The 15,108-nt window shown below is 30.7% G+C and overlaps 1 protein-coding gene and 1 long non-coding RNA gene across 8 annotated transcripts in view; one reads left to right on the top strand and one right to left on the bottom strand.

Moving 5' to 3' along the window:
• Positions 1 to 15,108, top strand: part of ST18 (ST18 C2H2C-type zinc finger transcription factor) — a 166,797-nt gene that overhangs the window by 137,402 nt on the left and 14,287 nt on the right. For all 6 annotated transcript variants that reach the window (XM_074278266.1, XM_074278248.1, XM_074278225.1 and 3 more), the window contains 2 exons: positions 3,719 to 3,940; positions 7,576 to 7,664. In XM_074278266.1, the coding sequence (XP_074134367.1) occupies positions 3,719 to 3,940; positions 7,576 to 7,664 (311 nt within the window). The remainder of the gene's footprint in view (positions 1 to 3,718; positions 3,941 to 7,575; positions 7,665 to 15,108) is intronic.
• The window catches only part of LOC141548943 (uncharacterized), a 147,549-nt gene that overhangs the window by 121,031 nt on the left and 11,410 nt on the right, over positions 1 to 15,108 (bottom strand). The gene's annotated exons all lie outside the window — the stretch shown is intronic.

The following is a 15,108-nucleotide window of genomic DNA, read 5'->3' as shown; positions in this document are numbered from 1 at the left end:
AACTTGTTTTGAGAAAAATCATGTTATGCCAACAATTTTTACAAAGTTCTTTAAAATAAGGAAAATAATAGATTTGGGATTGTGTTTTTTTTAAAAGGCAACATTGTAGAATTATCTATAAATATCACAGCACTTTACTGTGGAATTAGATTTTGACAAAAAGGAAATTACAAATCTAATTTCATCTTCTTAAAAGATGCCAAAATGGTGGACTTTAAAGGTGATGTATATGTTTGAATTAAAACTGTATACAACACTGCATTAATTCCAACTGCATGATTGCATAATTTTCAATAATAATATGTCATCAAAACAGAAGAGACTTCCAAAGGAAAAGTCAATAGAAAAAAGGGGTCACTGAGTTTCCATCAAAGAGGTTTATACAGAAGCATCTTCCCTTGAAATATAATCTTTGCATCATCTATCTTACTCATTTTGTACCATGTACCCATGTTTCATTTTTCTCTCTTCTTGTTCCTATTCTGAATTTGTTTCTCAATTTTGCATTCTTCTTTATTCCATTAATTTGTAACCACCTTGTAACATTAAGATTCCCTTTATGTACTGTTTTCCTCAGTTTGCAGTATGGGAGAAACAGGCTAACTCAGGGTTTTGTAATGTTTTCCCAGTTCTTATAGCATTTCATAATTCCAAACATTGGAAGAAAATACTATTAATCACATTCCCTGGACTTGTACATTCCTTTAAATTAAATGACAATAAAGTCAAAAATAAAGGACCAAATTCTAGGATTCAGTAGTGTGAAAAGCTGGGACAAAAGCCCCAAGTCAATGGAAGAGTACAAGGTTTTCTCCACCATTTGAAATTGTTGCAAAACATGAAGAGAAAGCATGCTGTAGTGGAAAGAGATAAGATGAAATCAGAAGACCTGGGCATGATCCTTATTAGTTTTATAAACAAGCAAGTGACTCCACCTTTCTGGGCTGCATCATCCTTATCTGTAAAATACAAATAATTGTCTTACTTAACTTCTAGAGTTTTTTGCAAAGCATTTTGCAAATTTGAAAATATGAGTTATTTGATTAAAATAACATAGTTTTGGATATCTCTGAAGCCTTTAGAGTAAATTAGAGCAATGATGTAGTCAGTATTTATATAGCACTTTAAGGTTTACAAAATTATGTGTATATATATATAGAGAGAGAGAGAGAGAAAGAGACTTATAAAATCACATGATCATAACAACTCCAGAAAACAGGTGCTATTATTATCTCCATTTTATACATAAGGAAACACATGCACAATTTGAATAATTTACCTTGGGTCATATAATTGGTAAGGATGAGGGTAGATTTCTTTTTTCTTTTTTTTTATTTATAATTTTTTTCACAGTATATATGCATGAGTAATTTTTTTAATAATATTATCCCTTGTATTCATTTTTCCAAATTATCCCCTCCCTCCCTCTACTCCCTCCCTTTGATGACAGGCAATCCCATACATTTTACATATGTTACAATATGATCTAGATACAATATATGTGGGTAAATACCATTTTCTTGTTGCACATTAAGTATTAGATTCCGAAGATATAAGTAACCTGGGTAGATAGACAGTAGTGCTAACAATTTACATTCACTTCCCAGTGTTCCTTCTCTGGGTGTAGTTATTTCTGTCCATCATTGATCAACTGGAAGTGAGTTGGATCTTCTTTATGTTGAAGATTTCCACTTCCATCAGAATACATCTTCATACAACATTGAAGTGTACAGCGATCTTCTGGTTCTATTCATTTCACTCAGCATCAGTTGATGTAAGTCTCTCCAAGCCTCTCAGTATTCCTCCTGCTGGTCATTTCTTACAGAGCAATAATATTCCATAACCTTCATATACCATAATTTACCCAACCATTCTCCAATTGATGGACATCCATTCTTCTTGATGAGGGTAGATTTCAACAAAAGTCTTCCTGATTCTAGGTTCTATGCTCTCCATGGTACCACCTAACAACATGATGTGCAATTCATCTGCCTAAGACAAATTAAAGTAGAAAGCATATAAAATTCTAAGTGCATTTATGGAAAAAGTTAACTTTATAAAACAAGTAAATATTACACTCTTGCATTTACTTTTGTTGAGCAGTTGCACAGTAGCGTTATTTATTCTCTAGAACCCACTGATATGGAGCAATTATCATTTTACAGAAAATTAAACCAAAATGGAAAAGTATAGAGTCCTTCGCTACCACATAGCCAAATACAGATGTATTTGGACTTGGGACTCAGTAATCTCTAATTTCTGGAAAACAAATATGTCCTTTCATTGCTCTTTTTTGGGGGGGAGGAGGAGGAAGAGAGGCAATCAGAGCTAAGCAACTTCCCTAGGATCACACAGCTACTAAGTGTCAAGTGTTTGAGACTGGATTTGAATTCAAGTCCTCCTGACTCCAGGACTGTATCCACTACATCACCATCACCATTTTTTTTAAGTAGAGATTCTTTTTTTTTTTTAATTAAAGCTTTTTATTTTCAAAACATATGCATAGATAATTTTTCAACATTGACTCTTGCAAAATCTTGTGTTCTAAATTTTGACCCCCCTTTCCAACATCCCCTCTCCCAGATAGTAAACAATTCAATGTATTGTTAAACCATGTTAAAAATATATGTTAATATATTGTATTTAATTTATACTTTAACATATTTAATATGTATTGGTCAACCTGCCATCTGTGTGGGGGGGAAGGAAGGGAAAAATTAGAACAAAAGGTTTGGCAATTGTCAGTGTTGTAAAATTACCCATACATGTATCTGGTAAATAAAAACTATTAAAATATAAATATAAATGTATATATTTGTTAAATCAAATATATATGTGTGTATATATATATACATATATATACACACACAGTTATCTTGCTAAACAAGAAAAATCAGATAAAAAAAGAAAAATGATAAAGAAAACAAAACGCAAGCAAACGACAACAACAAAAAAAAAAAAGTGAAAATATTATGTTGTGATCCACACTCAGTTCACCCAGTTCTCTCTCTTGAGTACAGATGGCTTTCTTCATCACAAGATCATTGGAACTAGCCTCAATTATCTCATTGTTGAAAAGAACCATGTCCATCAGATTTGATCATCATATAATCTTATTACTGTGTACAGTGATCTCCTGATTCTGTTCATTTCACCTAGTATCAGTTCATATAAGTCTCTCCAGGCCTCTCTGACATCATCCTGCTGATTGTTTCTTATAGAATGACAATATTCCATAACATTCATATACCATAACTTATTCAGTCATTCTCCAACTAATGGGCATCTACTCAGCTTCCAGTTTCTTGCTACAATAAAAAGGGCTGCCACAAACATTTTTGCACATGTGAGTCCCTGTCCCTCTTTTATAATCTCTTTGGACATTATCACTCTTTAAAAAAAAATTCTATTGATATTAAGGAAAAAGCATTTTTCTCAACCAGAAAAAAATTTCATTTTAAGATGTTACTCAAAAGCAAGGAGAGCAGAGAACTAGTATTGATTCTCATTATTTGTGTAACTGTAGGCAAAGCCTTTGACCTTTTTGGACTTCAGTTTCCTCTTCTATAAAATAGTATAGTATATACTAGTATATAGTAATATATGATCCATTCTTACTCTGATATCCTATAAATCTATTAGATGATGTGGTCTTACTACTGTCCTTTAAGCCTTTTCCAATCCCTTAGCAAGAATTATCTTTGTTGCATTTTTCCAGATGTCCTGTATTGGGATGTGATGGTCAAGGTCACATATCAGGTAAATACACTTCCCATCGTACTGCTTCTGGTTGTCCTCTGGCTGCCAAAAGACAGAAGGAAAACCCTCTTAATGGGTCCTCGTTATCCTGGAAATTGAACAAACAAGAACTACCACATTGTCCCCTGCCAGGCTGCAATGGACTGGGCCATGTAAATAATGTTTTTGTCACCCATAGAAGGTAACTATCTTTTGTTTTTTTGTCATTGTTGCTTTTGTTGTTACTGAGCTACAACTATACTGTTTACAGAATAAGTATAGTATGATCTTCAAAGGGAATTAAAAGTTAGAGGCAAAGCAGTAGTTAATTTTTATCCAGTGTTTGCCACAGCATTAATTTGCTATTCATACCTGGAACATTATAAGTGCTTAATAAATGCCTGTTGGCTGAATTGGTCAGGAATTTAAATCTTGGCCAGGAAATGATCTCAAAATATGAAATGCATTATTGCTATTTTTGAAGCTTTTTTGTGAAATGCGTAATTACTATTTTTGAAGGTTTTTTTCACATTTTATTATTTACCACATATTTTCTATTATCTACTATCGACATTTTGACTTTCCTGTTTTAAAATTATGTTGATGTTTTGTATGTATATCTTTACTTGCATTAATCAAATGGAATGACGAACAACTTCTCTAGAATGTTCATGTAACTGCAAAATTTAATTTTATATATGTTTTTCTCTCTGTCAATACTGTGAGCTAGCCAGATCACTGGCAAACACTATTATTTGTTTTTCCATTGTTATGATAATGAAGCTTAATAGTCTAACCCTTACTGAAAATGGCATAAGTATTATAGATCATTATCAGGATGAGATACAAGCAAAAAGATCTTCCTTAACTACAAATTTACATGAATTATATGTCTTTTCCTGAGTACTATGTGAACATTTTAGTATTAAACATTTATTGAGCATCTGATATGTGCCAAGCATTGTGCTAAATGATGGGGATATAAAAAGAGACAAAAGACAGTTTACAGTTCTCAATGAGTTTATAATCCAATGGAGGAGACATAAAATAAATATATATAAAACAAGTTTCATAAAAGATAAATAAGAAATAATTAACAGAGGGAAGTTAAGAGAAGATGGGGAAGGCCCCCTATAAAAATATTATTTTTCTAATTCCTTGATGCCACGGAAATGCACTTCTGAGGAACATATAATTCCATCATTTTGCTCAGGGGTCAGAAACACAAGACTGACCAGGTGATATAATGGACATAGTAAGTAGTAGACTTGAAATTAGGAAGACATTAGACATTAATTGTGTGAACCTCTCTGTGTCTACATGTTCTCAGCTATAAAATGAAGATAATATAACCACTACCTAATAAGATTATTGTGAGAATTAAAATTATATACTATAAATAAAATGTTTTGTACATATTAAAGCACAACACAAATGTTAGCCATTATTATTACTGTTGTTTTATTATTGTTATTATAAATCCAATTGTCCAGTATTGCCACTTTTAGTGATACTGAAAAGGGCTTTGATTGAGTAAGTGATCAAAAAAAAAAATCTTTAGTGAAAAATTGAGGTAAGATGTCATATTTAGTAGCATTATACAATTTTAGCAAAGCTTTGCCCTTTTAGGTATTTATTTCAACTCTAAAACTAAAATGTCAGAAAATGAATCCCTTGTTGATTCAAAGTGAAAGCACTGAAACCTATTTATGGGGACTTATAGTACTACTTAATTCTAAAAATTAAAACTTTTGGCTGGAGATTTTTCAAATGCTAATTAAGTGCTTAATACCATATATGTTTTTTGTTTTATGTTAAATCTGAATCAGCACTCTATCCATAGAAGCAACATTCCACAGCCAAATGTGCTCAATGATATAGTCTTGAAAACTTGACTTCCCAAGATTTGAATTTATAAATATGTTGCATATATATATATATATATATATATATATGTATATATATACATATATATATATATTTACTATACAGACAAAAACAGATTTATAGGCTTCTTTCAATATAATCTCATACTTCACTACCTTCTATATAACAAATTTCCTTGAAACTTCCTACCAAACAGATCCTCTGTAAAGGCCTTCCTTTAGAAGTGTAAAATATTTTTTGTAAATCCATTGCTATTTTGGAAGTTAATATGGAAAAGACACACAATACCAAATAGAAGAGATAAAGCTAGGAATTTTCTTTTTCACAGAAATGAACTCAATTCTAAAGTTGTTCTAAAGGCTTTTTATACTGCATTGACTCTTTCAGTTCACTATTATATATCCGAAAAATAGCAATAAGATAGATTTTACAGCAATAAAAATATACCAAATATGGAAGCATTTAAAGAAAACACATTGATTTGAGATTAGTGATTCCCTCTACAAAAAGATTGACCCTACTATTAAGTGGATTTAAATAACTCATTTACTTAATCCAATTAAATCTAATTCCATTTAAAGGAAAATATAGTCACCTTTTCAAAACTCATTCTTTGAATAAAACAAGATAAATTTCTGCTAAAGATGCATAGATAATTTAAAGGTATAATAAAAGATAATCAGTATAGTTATAGTAGAAACCTTGAGAACTGGATGAATATTGTCCAAAAGTCCACTTTATTATTTTTTTTTTTACAATTTTCTAATACTGAAGTATCCAAAATAAAACAAAAAAAAAAAAAAGTGCTCTCTAATTAAAATTGGCTGAATAATCAAAGATCATCTTGTACAATAGCCTCTTTATTTGTATTACTACTGATGTGTCCAAAAAAGATCAAAATCAGTTGAATTCCAACTGGGAGGAATGTCACTTCTGTATAATTTAGATTATCCTAGAATTTTCTTGAAATATAATTTCCCAGCATTTTGCATTTCATGGTAGTTTTCAGCCTTAAGTAGGTTAAATTATAACTGAAATCCTATCAAAATGTGAGTTCCAATTCTTCTTCATGTGTTTAAGTTTCTAATTTACCTTCTTAAAAATTCATTTACATAACTATAAGTAAATCATAAAACATTATAAATTATAAAAACATTGGGAATTACAAATTATAAAATTAATATATGTATCTAACCAAATATTTATATGACACCAGGTTCATAAATAACCAAGTTTCATTTAATTGTGTCCATTAGAGCTTTTAAAACAAAATTGATAAAATTAACCAGGAATTGAAGACCATTTAATTATAATTTTGCAAACTAAGGCAATTAAATTAGACGTTTCATAAACATAGCTCTTTTCTAATAAGCAGAATATCAAGAGAATGATGGCAATATACACAAAGTTCTAGAGTGAGTCCCAGTTTTTTATGAAATTAAATGTTAAATCAAACCTCCAATGTGATATTTTGTTTTGTTTTATATAATGTTTGCATTTGAGTGATTATAAAGAAAAGTGAAACTAGTATTTGTATCAGACACATTTGTATCAGAACTATCAGATACAATCGAGTTGACAGAATTCATTCATAATAAATATTGTATCTATAACTGACATAGAAAGTCAACTGACTGCTGTCAGATTATGCTTTCTATGTATATGTAAAACTTTTTACTTCTTAACAAAAGAAATGAAACCATAGGCATGAATCAGTGTCAGCTCTTTTTACTGGACTGGCATTCATATATTTTTTAAAATTTGGAAATGTTTTGAAAATTTATGAATTTTCCCCCATAGTTTTTGTAGAAATTGAATTATAACAAAACTGAGCACAGCAGTAGGGGCAGAATGTCATTATCTTATATCCCGAGACATAAGAACATTAGAATACAGCCAAATAAAATTGCTCCATTTTCAAACACTGGCTTAATCTTCTACTTTTCACAGCTTGTCTGGATGTCCTCTAAATGCACAAGCCATAAAAAAGGGCAAGATCTCAGAAGAATTAATGACTATCAAACTTAAAGCAAGTGGTGGTAAGATAATCTTGGCATCTTTTCTTGGTATCTCTTGTCCAAACAGGCTGTTTGGATTGAATGAAAAGTATAGTAATCGCCTTCATAAAGTAAATTTGCCATAATTTAAATTCAAAATGATAAATACATAAACAGAAGCATCTTTGTCTTTGTGTATATTCATCCCTAGGGGCCACAGTTATAGAAAGAAATCACTATTTGACACTAAGGGAAATGGGCAGAAGCAAGAAAATACACAGTATTTTCTCCCCTCAGGCTTTAAGTTGTTCATTTTTTCATGGTAATTCTAGATGAGTTTCAGGTTAGCTAAACCATATGTCTATTTTCCCATTGTTGGTCTCCTATCATATTTAAGGATAACTTTCTGGAGAATTTTCATCTGTCACTGATTCCTGAGTATTTTGATAGCAAAGGGATATAAATGTTAAGTCAAGCACGTTTTATTTCCACAGATCTTTCTCCTGAAATATTTAAGAAACACTAGCAAAGTACTTTTTTTCTTTAGAGATTTTGATTATTTTGTTGCTCTATGAATGGTATAAAGCAGGAAATTACTCTTTGAAATGTTCTGTTACTTTATTTCCCTAGGAAGTATCACTTACTCTTACTACTCTGGGTGTGTGACTTTAAAAAAAAAAAAAAAAAAAAAAGAAAGAAAAAAAGTGGGGTGAGATAGAGTATCCAAGAAAAAAAAGTACTTGAGGGGAATAAAGTGCTTATATCCCATGGTTTCCTTTTCAGAAGCTTTAATTCACCCTATTTGAGACTTTAACAAAAGCACAGCGAAAGTACTATCTTGGGAGACTTATTTGCCACTTGATATGTGCTCATGATAATCTTATTGAAAGAGTTTGTATTAGCCATGTAGAGCAAAGAATAGATGCTTTTGATGCTTAGTGTAGGCTCTGTTCTCTCGAATGTCAGGATGCTGAAAAAACTAAATAAATAACACTCTCAAAGATATAACAAGTTTGTATTCAGTCATGCTGGCTACTCTTCACATCCTATCCTCACATTCTCTTTTTCTGAGTACTTAATATTTATATTTTTAATTTTAATTCAATGTGTACTTAATATTAGTTGATATAAGTATATTATTTGCTTTTATGGAATTTTTTCCAGTTTAGCAAAAGGAGAATATTAATTAAATTCTGAGAGACTGCTAAGGCATGTTAACTTTTTTTCCCCTTCAAGTTAACTAATAGTCAATTTTCATTAATGTATTTTCCCAAAATATAAAAAAATGTAGATGTAAATTTAAAAGTGTCAACTAAACGCACACATGACTTAGATCAGAAATATAAAAATGTTACATTGAGCATATTAGTAACCCTGTATTGAATGAAAAAAGTCTAATACCACCTCCATGAATGCCTTGAAGAACTAAATTAATAAACAGTCATTCTGAAGCACAAGAATGTCCAGGATCTTCCTATTACCTTTAGGAAAAAACTAGAAACTCTTTGTTTCAAGTTAAAATATTTCACAATATGATTCTAGCCTATATTTCTAGGCTTATTACATATTACTTTTTCCAAACACTCTGTGAACCAGCCCAAGTAACTTGTTAACTCTTCTCTATCCAATATTCCATAATTTTGCCTCAACTGTCCTCCCATGTCTGGAATGCACTTTTCCCTCACTTCCATCTCTTAGCATCCCTATCTTCCTTCAGGAACCAGTTTAAGTGTCACCTCTTATATGATACTTCCCCTTCAAGAAAATTATCAATAAAAATTATGGGGTTTATTTATTTATTTATTTATTTATTTATTTATTTATTTATTTTTTTTTTTTGGTGAGGCAATTAGGATTAAGTGACTTGCTCAGGGTCATATAGCTAGTAAGCATTAAATGTCTGAGGCCAGATTTAGACTCAAGGGTTTTTTTTTTTGTTTGTTTGTTTTTTGTTTTGTTTTTTTGAATCCAGACCTGGTATGCTATTCACTGTGCCATCTAGCTTCCCCAAGAAAATTATCTTGTAATCACTTTACACCCAATTTATATTTTCTTCTCTTTGTTCATGCACTTTCTCTCCAGTAAAATGTACATTTCTTGAAGGCCGAAGCTGTTTCGTTCTTGTCTTTTCATTCCCTAGTACCTAATATCATACCAGTTATATTGCAAGCATTTAATAAATGCTCATTGAATATTGGAAATATAGCACTTAATTTCACTCACCAGTAGACCTTGATTGTTAGTATCCAGCAAGTTATTCAATTTCATTGTGCTTCAGTATCCTCATTTTGAAATGAAAACTATTATTTCCTATGCCCCATCTGGCATAGTTATTATGAATATTATCATTGCTCAGTTGTTTCATTCATGTCCAATTCTTCATGATCCCATTTGGGGTTCTGTTACCAAAAATACTGAATTAGTTTGCCATTTCCTTCTCCAGCACACTTTTTCGATGAGGAACTGAGGCAAACAGAGTTAAGTGACTAGTTCAGGGTAGTAAATGTCTAAATTAGTAAATCTCAGATTCAAATTCAGAAAGACGAGTCTAGAACTCTATCAACTATACCATCTAGCTAATCGTTACTGATATTATATCATTTTATATATATATATATATATATATATATATATATATATATATATATGTGTGTGTATATATATATACATATTATAAATGAAAAGCTTTTAAACTCTCATAGAAATAAAAACTTAAGTAATCATAATCATAACAATTTACTGTATTGTTCTTACAGTTATTACTATCCAAAGCCTTTATGGAGAAGAAGCCAATATTCAGGAAGACTGTGATTTGATTTAGAATTCCTCACTTTACAAAAAGTGAACTTTTTTATTAGTTACTTTATTTTATGGTTGAATTAATTTTAATTCCATCAGAATTTTATATTCTATTAGACGATGAGCTCCTTTAGGACAAGAACTACCTTCTCCCTCTATTCACATTTCCATCACTTAGCACAATGCTTGGCACATAGTATGTACTTGATACATGCTTATTGCCTGGCATTTAAAAAGATAATTTGAGATAAAGTTAAGATTATTATAATCATACTTAGTACTGGCTAATAATTGACACACAGAGGATAGAACACCACCAAATAAAAGTATATGAGAGTAAAGGATTAAAAAATTTACAAAATAAAAATTCTAAAGTTCCCTAAATGGGACAATTCCAGTCACTTTTTTGTCTTCTCTGATGTTGTATTCACAAATTTAAAGGATTCAATCCTTATTATTGTCCTGTGAAACTGGGTTATCCTGTTGAATTTTGTTCATCACTCACAAGCATATTCTTTGCAAATCTGAATCACAAACTATTTTACTGATTCCTTGGTTACTATTTGTAAAAAAAAAAAAAATGAAAAAAACAGATGAAATACAGTATCACAGTTAAGATAATTTAATAAAATTAAGGCATTTAAGAAAAATTATTACTTAAAACATTGGCCCAGAATATCACTGTAACCCATGAATTCAACAAAACTTGCACATTCTCAAGAAGAATATTAGACACAAAATTGAAGATATCATACAAGTATATAAATTCCTATTGTGTTTTATAGTGTTCACTTCAAGCCTGGTTGTTGAATTTTAAAGATGGTATAACAAAATTGTTTTCTTATTATTTAGAAAAAGTGGGAAGATTCAAGTAGCACCCAGTAAGCGATTTGGATGAAGCCTCCAATTTAGATGCTACCACTATATTACTTAACAATAATATAAAAGAAAGAGGAAACACCAAGTTCTCAATTTTTTTGAAAGATCTAAGTTTTGAACCAAAAACAATTTTATAAATTTTCTAGTCCAACCCTTTATCTTGAAATAAATAAACCAGAAAGGTTAATTTACTTGTCCCAAGACACAAAGGGCAAAACTGAAATTCAGTGCTGTAGAAAATATTTATTATTTATTAGTGATTATTAATTAATGTTAACAAAAGATTCAAGATTGTACAAAGCACTGTCTTTGGAGAGTGGATATTTAATGACTTTGAAGTCTCTGAATTGGTCAACTGAACAGTTTCTAGGACAAATTTGCTGACAAAAGAAGCAAAGAAAAAAAAAAAAAAAAAAAAAAACCTGAAATTCATTGATTTCTATTTCAGCAACTTCCTGTTAGCACCATACCTAAAATCCAAGTAGAGAGTTCCACTTTTCAATAGGAATCATGACTACTCCCATAAAGTTACAAGAAATGTATATCTTACTCCTATTCTAACTTTATCTTTAATAATTATATAATTTAAAGAGTATATAGCCCCATATTTTTCCTTTTATAGATTGCTCTTGAAAATTCCTTCTTGATATTTATAATATATTGTTTCCCAAGCAAATAAAAATCTATAATTATTCTGAAAAGAAATCTTTAAATATCAATTATTCCATAAATAACATAAGATTTTTCGGGAACTACGGAAGAAGAAAGAGAAAACAACAACTTTCAAAAATAAGCTAGTTGCTTCATAGCTATGAATTTATTATAAGAAAATGCAGTCTTGAAAAACACAAAGCAAAGACCACAGTCACTAATACCAAAGGAACCATAAAGAAATTCATCATACCAAAGAGAGTCACTTAATTGAACTAACAATAAAAAAAAAAAATCTCCTATGAAAAAGAAAAAAGACTAGAATCTTCCATAAATTACAAACCTATGAAAAAATTTAAAAATTACAAACTTTATAAAATTTAAAACAGCTTCTTAAAAAAAAAAATCTTATATCTATGCTCTAGTAGTTCTAATGTAAAGAAAGTTACCCATATCAATCAAAACATATATTCATGTGACTATAATCAAATCCCTAAAAAAACACAAAGTTTTACATATGAGCCATCTGTCAAAATGACATTATCCTCAGCTACAGAACTCCAAGGGCTGACGTAATAAAGACCATGAACTTCTTCAGCTCTATTTCTTCCTTATGGACTCACAAGCCACTTATCATATGAGTGCTAAATCATGTCATTGGCTGGCTCTTCGAGTAAAACATTGTCCAACAAGCTAGCTATTTAAGGCATTTTTTTTCCTAGATGGTATTTAAAAAATGAAAACCATAGATTTTATATTTAATAAATCTCACATTTTTCCTAATAAGCCAATTTTAGGCTATTATTACAGTAATTTGTTTCTAAATAATGCTCATTGCCATGATAAAAGTAAAATGCTATTCTATCCTAGTAAGCCTAGCTCAATGGAAGTCCTGAGTCAGAAAATATTGTTATTTTATAAGCTTTCTTACTACCCCTGTCATAAGTTTCTTGGTATGATATTAATTCATTGACTCTAAAAGGAAAAATGCTGTCTGATATTTCTATTACTAGATGTAGTAACTACTAGATTCTCCCTACTTATTATTAATAAAATTAGTACATATTGAAAAGTACTTTGGTGTTTCTAAAAAACTTTATTCACAACAATGCTGTGAGGATAAAAAGTTTAAAAAATGTCAAATGCATTTTACACAAAGGGGAACAGGCTCAGCATCATGAAATGACTCATTGTGGGTCACATAATTAGTAAATTGCAAGCAAATCAGTTTTCAGTTTGGTAATAAGGTTGGAAATCCATTGAAAAGTGCAAATCAGGATTCAAATCCATGTCTCCTGATGCCAAGCCCAATGATCTCCATTTATACTAGCTACTTATAAATCAGAGCTAATGCTACTTTAAGTAGTACATGGTGATTTATTTGATTACTATCTTTCAGAAAAGCAACTTGAAAAGGTTACTTTTGAAGGTTCCTACATTCAAAAACTCATTGTGTTTTAAATTTTACCACCTATTTCGAAGAGTATACTATCTCTATATTTAGTAATGTAAGCCACATTCTTAAAATTCTGATCTTACCCAAGTTAGGAATTTCAGAGAGTGGTAATTTAAATTATCAAAAGTGTAGAGGACTAAAACATGAGGACAAGTGAAGAGTTGAAGACTTTACTTTGGAAACATGGAAGCTGAAATAAAATTCTATAAATCATGATAAGTGTAGATGGATAGATAATAAATTGTTCACTGAGTCCCAGCATATGTAAACTATGAGGCATGAATCTTGAAAAAGATAAAATTTAAGAGGAAAAGTATACCTCTCATTACCAAGAATTGAAAAAGTTTGAAAATATAAACTCTGGGAAAGCTGGGTGGTGCAGTAGTTAGAGCACTGGCCCTGGAGTCAGGGGGACCAGAGTTCAAATCTGATCCCAGACATTTGATGCTTACTAATTATATGTCCCTGGGCCACTTAACCTTGATTGCCTTAGAAAGGAAGAAAGAACTTCATTCTTTTAAAAATATATAATAAAAATAAATAACAATAACAAAAACAACAGTTAAATTTTGCAATGCACTTTTACAATATCATATTTTATCCTTACAATAACCCTGGGAGGTAGGTGTTATTATTATCCAAGTTTTACAAATGGGGAAGTTATTTGTCCAGATTCACACAGATGGTAAGTGTCTAAGGTAGGATTTGAAGTCCAGCATTCTAGACTTCAGTTCACTAAACCACCATCTCTAAACCACCCTATCTACCTCCTTATTTGGATATATTCATTGAGTTCACATTTATAATAAATTGAGAAGAGAAATTAGAGATTTTGACCCTGACAATTTATTTTAACTGTGCCTACACTGTGCTCTGAACTACAAATAGAAATTGAACAAAGGGTTGATAATAATTTTCATAAAATCATAGGATTTAGAACTAGAGAATTCTTGGAAATCATTTTGTCCAAACTCTTCATTGAATAATTGAGAAAACTGAGAATTTAAGTGATTTGTTCAAGGTAACCTACATAGTTTTTCTTGATCTCTCTCAGGATCAGAATGAGACAGAATCTCAGATTTGCTAAACCTTTACAATTATTGTTGTTGTTTACATGTTACTCAACAGTGTCCAACTCCCCATTTGGGGTTTTCTTATTAAAGATACCAGAATGGTTTGTCATTTCTCCAACTCATTTTATAGATGAGGAATTGAATCAAACAGGGTAAAATGATTTTTCCAGACATCTAGTTAAGTGCCTTAGGCCAGATTTGAATTCATGAAGTTGAGTTTTCCTGATTCCCAACTTTATCAGTGCTCTAACTAGTGGACTACCCAACTACTCCTTCCCCAAAATTCTATTAGATATTGTTGTTTATTTCAGTCATGTTTGACACTTTGTGATTCCATTTTGGGTTGTTTGTGTTTTGTTTTGTTTTGTTTTGTTTTTTTTGACAAAGATACCAAAATGATTTGTCATTTCCTTCTTCAGCTTGTTCTGCAGTGGAAAATTAGAAAGTTTAACAGACCATTAATATAACTGTTAAAGCCTTCTCAGTATAAAGAAAAGAGTTTGGTAGACAGAGTTTCAGATACTAAACTTCATGGGGAAAAAAAAAAGAAAAAAGAGACTTTCCTGGGGAATAGTATATAATCGGGACAATTAGGTGGTACAGTGAATAAAGTTCTGGGCCTAGAGTC

This window comes from Sminthopsis crassicaudata, chromosome 1, assembly GCF_048593235.1.
Source record: "Sminthopsis crassicaudata isolate SCR6 chromosome 1, ASM4859323v1, whole genome shotgun sequence".
Lineage (NCBI taxonomy): Eukaryota > Metazoa > Chordata > Mammalia > Dasyuromorphia > Dasyuridae > Sminthopsis > Sminthopsis crassicaudata.
Note: the sequence above shows the minus strand (reverse complement) of the source record. Positions and strands in the feature narration are given on the sequence as shown.